Source organism: Rhopalosiphum padi, chromosome 3 (genome assembly GCF_020882245.1).
Source record: "Rhopalosiphum padi isolate XX-2018 chromosome 3, ASM2088224v1, whole genome shotgun sequence".
Classification (NCBI taxonomy): domain Eukaryota; kingdom Metazoa; phylum Arthropoda; class Insecta; order Hemiptera; family Aphididae; genus Rhopalosiphum; species Rhopalosiphum padi.
The window spans coordinates 80715122-80727862 of NC_083599.1; the positions used below are offsets into that span (position 1 = coordinate 80715122).

Genomic DNA, 12741 nt, shown 5'->3' on the forward strand with positions numbered 1-12741 from the left:
CTACGCCTGCAATTAGTAAACAAACTAAAGTAACAGATTTTTTTCAGAAATGTTAGTTTTATCATGTATTTAATTAATGTAAAAATAATATAAAATAAAATTATTGAATTTATTTATATATTAAAAAAAAATGTTTCCCTCTAAATAACGGACACCTCTAAATAGCGGACAAAATTTCGGCGACCGAGAGTGTCCGCTATTCAGAGGTTTCACTGTATAAAGATTTTTAGTGAAAAATAAGCCTTGAGCCTCTAGCTACATAGGTATATCACATTTTATGTATAAAGTCGAAATTTATCGCACGTCAATGCATCGCCAAATTGTATTATTTAAATAATCACTAAAAATCACAAAAACATTAATCACAATAAATATTGTTTGTCGTTTACATAATATACATTATTTACAAAATTTACAATTGCAATTGAAAATTGTGGGCTATTCCTTGTAAATAGTCTTCGATAGGTCTATTTTCAAAATCATAGCATATTTGCTTCAGACGTTGAGCTTTATCTTAATACTTTTTTTTTGCTGGTGGACATTCTCCAGCTATATATTGCTCGATTTTTATTTAATTCATATTTTCCTCTTTTTTCAATGCTAATATAAATTTCCATATACTTGGATGACATTGATTTAAAATCGATGTAAATCAATTATGCCATCCTTCAACAGCATTATTTGTTCTTGGTAAATCTTCAGAAACTAAGGAATAGCAGTTCCAAATCGAAATTTTAAAAGTAGGCGATCGCCTTTTTTGTCGCCTGTCAGTACGTCCTATCCATGTATCGTCAAAATAATTAAGAATTGGTGATAGTAGTTCATCATTTTCAATAAAGTATTTGGTATCCAACAATTTTTCATAAGACTCAATAACCTTATTTTCTGGTACATAAGCTAAGCTTGGTAATTTACGAACCTGTAGCGCAAAAGTTACGTCATGTATATATTTTTTTTGGAGGCCTGCAGCTTGAATTTGTCGCCAAATACATTGCGATAAATGAAAGAAACAACCTTTCAGTTTTGCTTCAGGAAATTCAGAAATTATTGCATTCATTGCACCTTTTTCAAAGTCGACCATAATTGTCTTAGGACTTAGATCAGACACAATTGTTTTTAGTGCTTGAAACATACGTTTATAGGTGTTTTCTTTTTTATTTGGCAATAAGATGTAAACAAACGGTAACACATTAGAATACTGAACAGCGTGAATTGTATACAATTGATAAAATAATGATGGTGCACTAGAAAATGTGCCATCCACAAAACCAATTGTCGCATTGTGTCATAAGATACAATAAACGTGTTGTTGAAAAAATTAAAATTCGTTCAGTATTAATACCACTATCATATTGTAAAAAAAGATTTCCATCTATGGTTTTTGTCATTTCATCAGGTATGATAAAGTTTAAGTTGGTCGGGTCATTGGGCAACTGTAATTTTTGCTTACGTACACGTTGAATAGTACGTTTAAGTCTATTTATATTAGGTAACTGCCCAGACGATTCAGTAGGGATTTGAATAAGTGCTGAACCTATTACCGATTGTGTACTCATATCACTATTATTACTGGCTATATCTTTTAGATTATCAAGTGTTTTTTTTACCTGAATGTCTGATGAACTTGGAACGTGATTATGGTCAGTGTTTTTTAATATTTTCCCTTCGCTTTGGTGAAGTCGTCCGCGACATTTATTTTTATAATACTGATTACATTTCCATATGGATTTCGTATCATTTTCTTTTTCTTTTAAAAAAATGTAGCCATCGTAGCAAATACTATCTTTCCCTTTCTCAGTTTTTAGCATTTGAAAAGCCATAATAGAATAATAATTGTATTATAATAATAAATGAGCGTACTCGATAAATACACGATACACGACGGTTAAAATGATGATTTGACGGTTGTCATAAGACTGAGGCTAGCATTGACAGAGATCATTAGAGTTCATTGGAGTTTAAAAATTATAAAAACGATAACACGCGATAAATTGACGCGCGATTTATTTATAACGCGATGAATTGACGTTGCGATAAAATGACCACGGTGAATTGACGCACGATGAAATGACGTGACACCATAAAGATTACCCAAACACGTTGGAAAATTATTTAAAATATTATATTTATTCAATTTAATTATTTGAATATTTTTTTTTAAAAATGTCATCGATTGAAGACATTTTTGTTAATGGAATGTTAACACCTCAAATAGTTGTACCAATTATCGGTGATGGTGCCTGCCTTTTCCGTTCAACATCATTTCATTTGTTTAACACTCAAGAAAGATGTCAGAAGATCCGAAAAACAATTGTTTCGTATGTGTCTGATAATTGGAATAACTTTATTACTATGTCTTACAATTCAAATGGTTACAACTTTTCCACTGCTGAGGCTTATGTTCGTGAAATGGTCAATCCTACTGTGTACGGTGGTTATTGCGAATTGGTTGCAGCTGGAAATATTTTCTTATTTTCATTTCAAATTTATTATAATAATAATCTTTATGCTAAATTTGGTGTAGATACATTCCCAGTAAAAAGATTGCGTCTAACTGGAAATATTAATAGTGGTCATTTTGATGTTTATTTATCTATTCCTAATATTTATAATGTTGCAGTAAATTTAATTACTATTTCAGAGGGCTATACTATCTATTTTTAATAATGTTAGTGTCACAGAAAATAATAAGAAAAATAAAATTAAAATTAATAAAAAAAGTAAGAAGCGTCGCCGTGCTTGCTATACAGATAAAACTCGAATCAACTATGTTAAGAAAGCTATAACAAAGTACAAAGCAATCAAACACCAAGAAACTTTAGGGTTTCCGACTAAAATTAATTTACGGAAATGGAAAATTAAGAAATTATCTGGTCTAGCATATAATCCCACAATTGATTATAAAAATAACATTGGCACTATGAACCAAAAATGTAATTTTTGTAACTCTCTCAAGTGGAAAGGCGAAACTCCTGGTATGTGCTGTAATATAGGTAAAACACAACTCGATCCCTTACAGCCGCCCCCAGAACCATTACGCAGTTTACTTGAGGGAGACCATCCTGATCATGATCACTTCATTAATCGTACTAGGAAATATAATAGTTGTTTTCAAATGACTTCGTTTGGTGCTAAACAGATTGTTGAAGAAGGTTTTATGCCAACATTTAAAGTGCAAGGCCAAGTCTACCATTTGTATGGCAGTTTGATTCTAAATATTCAGGAAAACCCACAATGTTTACAAATATATTTTGTTGGCGAAGATGAAAAAGAAGTTCAACTTAGATGCTTTCTTTATCCAGAAGTTAAACAAGCATTAGTCAAACAGCTACAAAATATGCTGCATACTGAAAATAAGTAAATTCGAGAGTTAAAAACCAAAATAGATAATGCAAGTCAAAATAATACTAATTTTCAGGTGGTTATTCCCGCTGATAGAAATATAATAAAATAATAAGCCTATTAAAATTATTTTTATTATATATCTATTAAAATTAATCGTCTGTCTTGGTCTGTGGCCGTCCGGTTAAAGTTGGGCTGTAGACATTTTTTATACTTAAACCCGGCAATGACGGGTAATTCAGCTAGTTATATATAAAATTTACTAATCCCTCTTTACATAATTCTTATGAACTTCCACTCGTATATAATTTTAATGAAATTTCCTATTTTCTATCTAACATCGATTTCGAACTTAATCTAGACAATAATTTATCATTCATTTTCTTTACATGTACCCAAAACAAAAATATTTAATAATTTCTTTTCCTATTTGGGCAAATGCTGAATTCAGAAAACTCATTATTGATAAGAAATGTGCTCCTAAAAAATTTAAATTTAGTCATTCACATCAAGATTATCTTATATTCTCTAATCTTCGTAAGAAATGCAAACAGTGTCTTTCTGCCACATACAACATATTACTAATCTAGAAAACAGCATCCAAACAAGTATTAAACCTTTATGGAAATATATTAACTCACTGAAAAAAACTAACAATGTTGTACTAGATTGCGTTAAATATAATCACTCGTCTTCAAATATTTCTGAAACAGTTTAATTATTTTTAAACTACTTTTCTTAAATGTTTCTGATTCAATAAATTTTAACGAAGAATCCCAAATAATTTCAAATATGGCTTTAATGAACAATATAAATGTTAATTTAAGCTCCTGGATTATTGATCAAAATGAAACTCATGGTTTTTTAAATAATTTAGATATAAATGCGAGTACAGGACCTGATGGTGTACCATCAATATTTCTAAAATTGTGTAGTTTTGTATTAATTAAGCGACTACATTTAATTTTTAATAAATCTTTAAGTTTAGGTTATTTTTCTAATATTTTGAAAAAACAACTTTTATCACACTAATACATAAATCAGGGGATAAACATAATGTTTTAAATTATAGGCCAATTTATAAATTATCTCATATACCTAAAATATTTGAACCAATTATAAATAAAAAATTAACCAAAATAATGTCTCCATACATATGTAAAAACCAATATGGTTTTAGACCAAAAAGGTCGATTTCAACTAATTTATTACTTTTTCAGTCTAAGATACTTGATTCCCATAATAACCATGCCCAATTAGATTCAATTTATACTGATTTCACAAAAGGCCTTTGATAAAGTAAACCACAGCCTACTACTAAATAAATTAGTTTCATTTGGCATCCATGGTAGTTTTTTAGATTGGATAAAATCTTATATTAGCTCTCGTACTCAACTACTCAAGCAGTAAAAGTATCTTTTAATATTTCAAATGACTTTTTAGTTTCTTTTGGAGTGCCCCAAGGTTTTCACCTAGGCCCTCTCTTATTTATATTATTTATAAATGATCTACCTTCCATATTTGATAGCTCAGTAGAAGTTCTCTTATTTGCTGATGATGCAAAGATATTATCAATAGTTAGATCTCCTGAAGATACTATAAATTTACAATCGAATTTGGATAGATTTGCAAATTGGAGCCGTCATAATCGCCTACCCTTAAATATTAGTAAACGTAGTGTTATTACTTTTTCTCGATTAGATAATGCAATTTCTTATAATTATAAAATTGATAACTGTGTCATAACGCGTGTCAATTTTGTTAGAGACCTAGGAATTGTTATCGAAAGCAGTTTCTCTTTTTCAATACATATTAATACCATAATTAAAAAAGCCTTTAAAATGTTAGGATTCATTAATAGAAGTACGGAAACTTTTAAAAATCTTTGTACATTTAAAACATTATTCTTTTCTCTTGTTATATCTCACCTCGAGTTCGGCTCTGTAGTCTGGTCTCCAAGTTATTCTTCATTTAAAGAGGCGATTGAAAAAGTTCAGTATAAATTTTTAAAACTTATATGTTTTAAATTGAATATACCTGTTACATCCAGTTTGCAAAACTCGGTTTTCGGATTTACAAGTTGTAACCTAAGAAGGAATGTTGCAAATATTATGTTCTTATTTGATTTACTGAACGGTCTTGTTGATTCCCCGGAACTGCTATCTATGATTGGTTTTATAACACCAAATCGCTATTTAAGAAAACCGAATTTGTTTCATATACCATTTTACAAAAACAACTACAGTTCCGCATCTTTTTTCCTTAGAGCTCTCATTATGTAATGCCATAGCTGTTCACATTGATTTCTTCTTTATATCACGTGATTTATTTAAACAAAATGTATACTTAGGTTTAAGTCTAGCAATAAATTAAATACCATGTTTATTATTATTATAATTATTATTATTTATTATTCACTTTTATCACTATTTTATTTTATTTTATTGTATTAATATTGTATTATTATTTTATCCTAACATTGTTAACTCTTATTTTGTCATATTGAATCTTACGCTTTCTGTACTATTATTACCAAAGGGTACCTACCCGTTTAAAATGTATAAATAAATAAATATCATGTTTACCTTAAAACCAAAAATGCCTTTATTTATTATTCTTCCCCCATAAATCTTTGGCTTTCATTAGTCAATGCATGTAATAACCGACTTGGCCTTAGGGCCTACACGCGGTGCGGCTTGCAGGTTACTGACTAAGTGTTCCTCTTAGACGGTGGGTAGTTTTTTGCGGACATAAAATACCAAAACCTTACAAACTATACCTAGTCATTATTAAACCCATATTTATTTATTATTTTCTTATATAACCTATGAAATCTGCCGACGTCTCTTCATTGGAGCCACGCGGCACGGGTCACAAGCTACTAAGTAATTATTCCCTTTGCTTAGTGGGTGCAAATTAAGTCCCTAAAAAAGCTAAAACGTCACAATGAATATCCATTAAAATCATGTAACAATATAAAAAATTGTGAATACCCACAATTGGGTTAAGATAACATTTATCTATTTAATAACAAAACTTGTGATCGCATCTTAGTGAGTATCGTTAGCTAAAAAAAATAATTTTAAAATTAAAGAGTTCTTGACTGGTGATTTTGTGATTTTTTCACAACCATCCTAATAGTGCTTATTATTTATTCATCTTGTTTTTCTGTTTGGGTAAATGTCAAAGATATCTACTTATACGATAATATAAACTAATATAAACCGATTTTAATATCATGTAGATACTAAACCAGGAAAAATAGGGGAAAAGAGCCATTTATCTTATTAATTTATAATATTTTGAACTTTTTATTTGAAATTTTATTTTCAATACTGTAAAAATAAAAGTGATCGAAATGGTCTACTAAATAGATTGTTATCATAATAACATACAGTTTGTACTTAAAATAATATAATATATTGTAATTTTATATTAGTTTACAATTGTTTTCAAATATTGTTTTTAACTGATATTTTCTCTCTTCTGTGTATCAGATTTCTATATTGGACAACCTTTTTAATCTTATGAAAGAAGACTTCGATTTGGCTACAGCAAAGAGTACAAGGCGAGCACTCAAGGCTCTAGGCGTGTGTACGTTCATCCCACACACTGTGGCAATGGATGCTCTGCTCAAAACTGAACTTTATTTAGTAGATTTTCTGCAGATAATTAAAGATTACGTGATACAAAAGAACAATGAAAAGTTCTGCAATCGAACAAGTTAACCTATCTTCAAACCACTTATTAACTGATTAGGATCATTTAGTTTAAGAAAGGGCCTTTTAGTAAAGAGTGATATTGTGTAAAGTTCATTAAAATGTACAATACCCAATCTAAAAATAATATAAACAATATATAATACGATTATGTAGGATATTATTTTTAATAATTTTATTATAATACTGCGAACGTTTTTAAAGTGTGTCTAATATATTCTACAACATTTTCGCAATACACAAATGCATATAATATATGTTTCATGTATTATATGCATTTGTGTATTGCGAAAATGTTGTAGAAGATGGAAATGTGCTGTATTGTTAAGAAGCTTGAAAACCACTAATCTACATAATATATTTAATAAAAATGTTGGTATTATCATTTCAGCCGAAAAAAAAAAAGATTATTTGCTAGAAGAACGGATCTTAATGTCTAGTATCCTTCATATAGCATATCCGTGTTTTATCAAAAGACTAGAATACTTTCTCAAGAATGCTATGCCTGAAAAAAATCGTAAGAATTTATTGATAAAAAAATATAATTCATTTATATTTACGATTTAAAAAAAGTTAAAAAACTGCTTAAAACTGATTTTTGATTATTACTTTCATTACATTTTTTACCTAAATGTCTATATGCTACTTATTCAAAACTATTGTTTGCCTCATAAATATTTAAACCAATTTATAAGTAACTTATTACAATAAGATATAACACAAATAATTTAATTCGCACAACTACGCAATAATAAGGTTAACTTCTTTTTAGCTTACCGGTTCGTTAAGGACAAATGTTGTCTTCAACGGTCTCTCCCTATTATAAATCGACTCATGAGTTACAATGTCGTATCTTGTTTTACTGGTATCATTTTCAAAATCTATCAGTTGATACTACGTACATCGATTAAACTTTTTTTTATTAATTTTCCCCACAATTACTTTTTTTATTAGTTGATCATTTGCTCTCCATACTAATCTATACCAGATAAAATGTAGGATAATTTTTGCAATTATTCAGTTACACATTTTTGTTCCTTGATTAAAGCGTAACCTTCTTGTATTCCGGAGTATTTTCGTTCAAATATTAATTTTCTTTCTTCACCTTCTGTTAATTACATTTATTATCTCACTTGCATACGTCACTATTCGTTGCAAGTAGTTATAGTATTGGTGATTGTTTGATGCCCATGATAGTAATTTTGATTTTAATAATTTTTTTGTAATATAATAATACCGATTCCTACTTGCGATTCTTTCATTTATTTCATGATGCATATTGATGATTGCATCCCTGTTAATTGATAATACCTTCCAAATACATTAAGTTGTCGGTTGTCTACTACTTTGATTTTCTTATTTCCTATAAATAAGTCGTTTATATTTAAATTGTTTCTTGACACCACTATGAAATTCTATTGACATACTTGCTTTTAAGAGTTTCTCGGTTATTTTACTAGGTACATTATCATCGGAGTATGTCAACGTCAACAAAAATTATCATCGGCATTCTTCAATAATCTCCATTTCTGTTGCTCATTAATATCCCTTACTTTTTTTTTCAAAAGCTAAATTGAATAATGACAATACATCTACTTGACGTCGATCGAATTTTACCTTAATAAGCTCTATTTATTCTGAAAAAATTTTTTTCTCACTGCACATTCTTATTAGATTTTATACTTTCTAATCATTTCCATATTTAATTTTTTTTATGCTGTTATATAATTATTTATAACTAGCTGTCCCGTCACGGCGTTGCCCGTGTATTAGATGCGTTAATAAAGTTTATTCGAATAAATATATGTTTAACAGTCGCAAAATGCAATGGAAGTGAAATACGTCAAACAGCAGTGGCGTTATTATTTAGAATGTACTATTATATATTTATTAGTTTAATAAAAAATTTCAGCCGACCCTATCCAATAGTTGCATGTATTTTTATAACTCAACAAAGGAAAAACATATTCTCATTTCTCAGTATAATTTTATCAAAAGTTTGGCCACCCCTGGACTTTTACGTAATCTATTTACTTTCTTTTTCACTCATCAACGCCCAGACCGAACCGCTGAGAGGTTCTTTAAGCTATAAGGGTTAAAGCTTATGTAAGGGCGCACTAAGAAAGAATTTTTCAAATTTCGACCTCAAAGGGGGTAAAAGGATTTTTTTTTTATATAGCTTTAATTTTTAATTGTTTAAAAATTGTTTGTTATTTCTTCTAAGCGGTTGCTAGGATACTAAAAACATGTCTAATTACTTTGAATATGTTTTAGATTCTGAACAAATTGAGATTTTACAATAATGTATGTTTTATTTTTTTTTTTTTTGTGTCATCACGATTTGGAGAAGAAATAATGCTTTGATTTTTGACTTCAGCCCCTCTTTGAAAAAGAAAATGAATCTTGTTGGTACTTTGGGGGGGTCAAAAGTAAAATATTTTCAGTAGTTTTCAAAAGCTTTAAGAAAAACCCTAAAAAAGTGATGAAAAACTGGAATTTTTACGCATAATCAGTTTTGTCAAAATCGATATTTTTATTTTGCTATAACTCAAAAACGAATCATTGTAAATACTTAATACTCTTACCAAATGTTTACATTAGCGTTATTTATTTACGAATACATTTTTCGAATATTTTGACCATTTTTAAGCTATTTATAGACAATTGAAATTTTCGATTTGTCCAAGTTTTTTTTTTGAAACACCAAAAAATCTTTAAAATTTAATACAAGGTTTATTATAAGTTATACTTATCGTAGTATAAAAAAAATCAATAGTCGTTAGTCACAATGTTTGTTGACAAGCATTTAAAGTTCAAATGTTTACAAAATATGTTAAAACCGCGAAAATGTGCAAGTAATTTTGATGTTGAAAATTCATAAAATTTTTTGATTTATATCTAAGATTAAAAAAACCCAATACAAGATTCTTCATAAATTTTCCTTCAAGTAATTGTAAAAAAAAATTCTATCGTTAATATTGAAAAGATTTTATGAGCGTATGAAATTTAATTTTTTATTAAAATTTGAATATAGGTAATATAGGTAATAATATAATATATCTTACTAATTATCCTATTCTGAAAAATCATCTCCGTTTAGAGTCGTTTTTCGTATACAATGACATTGCATTTAAATTTAACAAAACCGTTATAGTGACGTACTCTCCATCTCGTCTTTACAGCAGAGCGATACCCACTTGCCCACCTTTTTTATTTAATTTTTTTGAATTCATTTTTGAATTAATAATTAACTTTATCGGACTAAATTTATGCCTATGACACTCACAATGAATATGGCTTTCTATTGGTAAAATAATTTTCAAAATCGGTTCAGAAGATCCAGAGATTACCCCTAACAACGTCAAAAAACTACTTCTCTTTATATATATATACATATATAGTTTAGATTATATTGATCGGGTTCTGATTCTAGTTAAATACATGAAACTTCCAAAATCAACGAAATTGACGAAAAAATATGCATCTCCTTATTTAGAACCATTACCTGAACCTAATCACACATGGGCTAAAGTGAAAAAGGTTAAGTTTCACAATAAGAATGTAAGAAAACAAAAAATGTTTAACAAAATGAAAACTATACAACTACAACAAAAACTTGAAACGGAGGTAAATAATGATTATCGCACACAATATACCAACGTTAAAGTCAAGTTATTTAATTTTTAAAATGTTGTTATGTTGAAATTCACTAAGATCATATATTTAATCATATATTTATTTCATAATTTTTCAGGTCTTCTTTTTTCTAATTAAATTGAACAGCAACTTATAAACATAATTTTAAAAAGTGATAGCATTTCGCCTTTTTATAATTTACATCTAGTTAAATAATAACAATTAACAATGTTAACATAACATTAATACAAAATCTTTAAATCTTCAATTTTTACATTTTGACTGAAGTTAGTATTTTTTATATTGATTTTATGGTGACGTTTTTAATCAGTTCAATGATCCTAGATCTAAGCAACATCAGATCTTTATCCTTGGAATTTTTTTTTCCAAACATTGCATTTTAAAAACTGTGGGGGATCATTCAAGATTGTTTTTCTCATGTAAAATTAAATCATTAAATTCAAATTTAACACATTATAGTGACACAGGTAGTCCTCAATTACGAGGTACACTCAACACCTACTCTATAGAATAGAGCGGTTAACTGATTTTTTTCTAATAATAATTATGGAATTTAAAGAAAGTAAGTTTTTATTTTGGAAATTATTATTACAAAAACATTCTCAAAACAAACCTAAAATAAATTAATAATAAATTAATTTGAAGTCGTGTCGGTAAGTGAATAGATGATCCCATCCTATGTAAGTCTGTTTAAATTAAAGTAGTATTTATTTCTGTATGTAGTTAAAATAGTTGCGTTTATGTATGAGTAAAAAATTAATTAGAATATGATTTACGTTAAATAGATGCACGATGAAAAAAATATAACAATGAGAATGAAAATTACTTATCCCAAAAATTCAGTGAACAAAATGTTTTGCAAACCGCCGTTGTTGAAACAGTTCAATAGAGAAAATGAAAATATACTGACACCGGAAATAATGAGCCCTATAGTCAAATCCTATGTTTATGGTATGTTTCTACTGCAGTGGATAATATTTATAGATAAAAATAAAAATATAGTACTGGCAATTTAGCCTCATTAGTTATCCTGATCCAATTTAAAATCATAATCAATAGTACATTACCCGTACTAGTACAGAAAGGTTTTTTTTGACATTTTAAACAAATTTAAGAATTATTAAATTATTTTATCATTATACCTTATTATTACGATTTAGAACAAATAGACGTTGCCGTTTGGGCACGAGTACAAAATTATAATTATTCAATTCTTTTAATTTCGTCTTTTACATATACCTATGACAATAACATAACAATAAACATACATAATATGTGACCTAATCTAACCTAACTTAAATAATTATATTACACATATGCATAAATTAAAAACATTGCTACAAAATATAATAATCCAAAATTTAATAGTTACTGTACAGAAATGTTTTGGGCTATCCCTCTAAAAAATGATAAAATTCCACTTTGTTCATAATTTTTAACAATTTTTAAAATCCTCTTATCAACATCAATATATTTTTAAATTTTTTTTGTGACTATTTCCTGCTTCTAACTAAATATAAAAAAGTCTCCCTGTTTGTACTTTTTACAGACACGTTATAAAAGATTACAAACTTAGATTATCATCTAAAAAAATTCCGCCCATCTCCATGTTTGGTCTTCTGCTAGCAGCTTTGGCGTGATTATTGGTTTTTTTTTCATTCAAAACTCTATTATACATGCTCCAACTATTGAATGGAAATTTAGGTAACCGGCGACCTCTTCCATTTCTATTAGTTCTTCCAACGTAATTGTCTTCAAACAAATCTAGTAATGTTTGTAATTCGTCTGGTAAGTATTCGGACAATCAATATCATTAATTTAGATGAATGACAATGATATAACCACAGAAAAAACCAGAAGGGACACTTTTTGAGTAAAACACGGGTTCTTATGGGGCACCGATTTGCTACACCTGTTGGAATACCAATGTGGTCTGTGGAAAGATATTTCCCATTATTCTATTTTTCTAGCTAGACTGATATTTCAAATATTCGAAAGAACGCGATAACGTTTGTTATTGTTT

General features: G+C 28.4%; 3 protein-coding genes across 3 annotated transcripts in view; 1 reads left to right on the top strand and 2 right to left on the bottom strand.

Annotated features, from left to right (window-relative positions):
- The window catches only part of LOC132926100 (uncharacterized), a 63156-nt gene that overhangs the window by 16160 nt on the left and 34255 nt on the right, over positions 1 to 12741 (top strand). Inside the window, exons 4-7 of the mRNA XM_060990441.1 lie at positions 6840 to 7063; positions 7445 to 7578; positions 10495 to 10688; positions 11504 to 11669. Of these exons, the coding sequence (XP_060846424.1) occupies positions 6840 to 7063; positions 7445 to 7578; positions 10495 to 10688; positions 11504 to 11669 (718 nt within the window). The remainder of the gene's footprint in view (positions 1 to 6839; positions 7064 to 7444; positions 7579 to 10494; positions 10689 to 11503; positions 11670 to 12741) is intronic.
- Positions 653 to 1132, bottom strand: LOC132924056 (uncharacterized). Its single transcript, XM_060988130.1, has one exon. The coding sequence runs from the start codon at positions 1130 to 1132 to the stop codon at positions 653 to 655; it is 480 nt and encodes a 159-aa protein (XP_060844113.1).
- On the bottom strand, positions 1245 to 1820 carry LOC132923904 (uncharacterized). Its single transcript, XM_060987898.1, has one exon. The coding sequence runs from the start codon at positions 1818 to 1820 to the stop codon at positions 1245 to 1247; it is 576 nt and encodes a 191-aa protein (XP_060843881.1).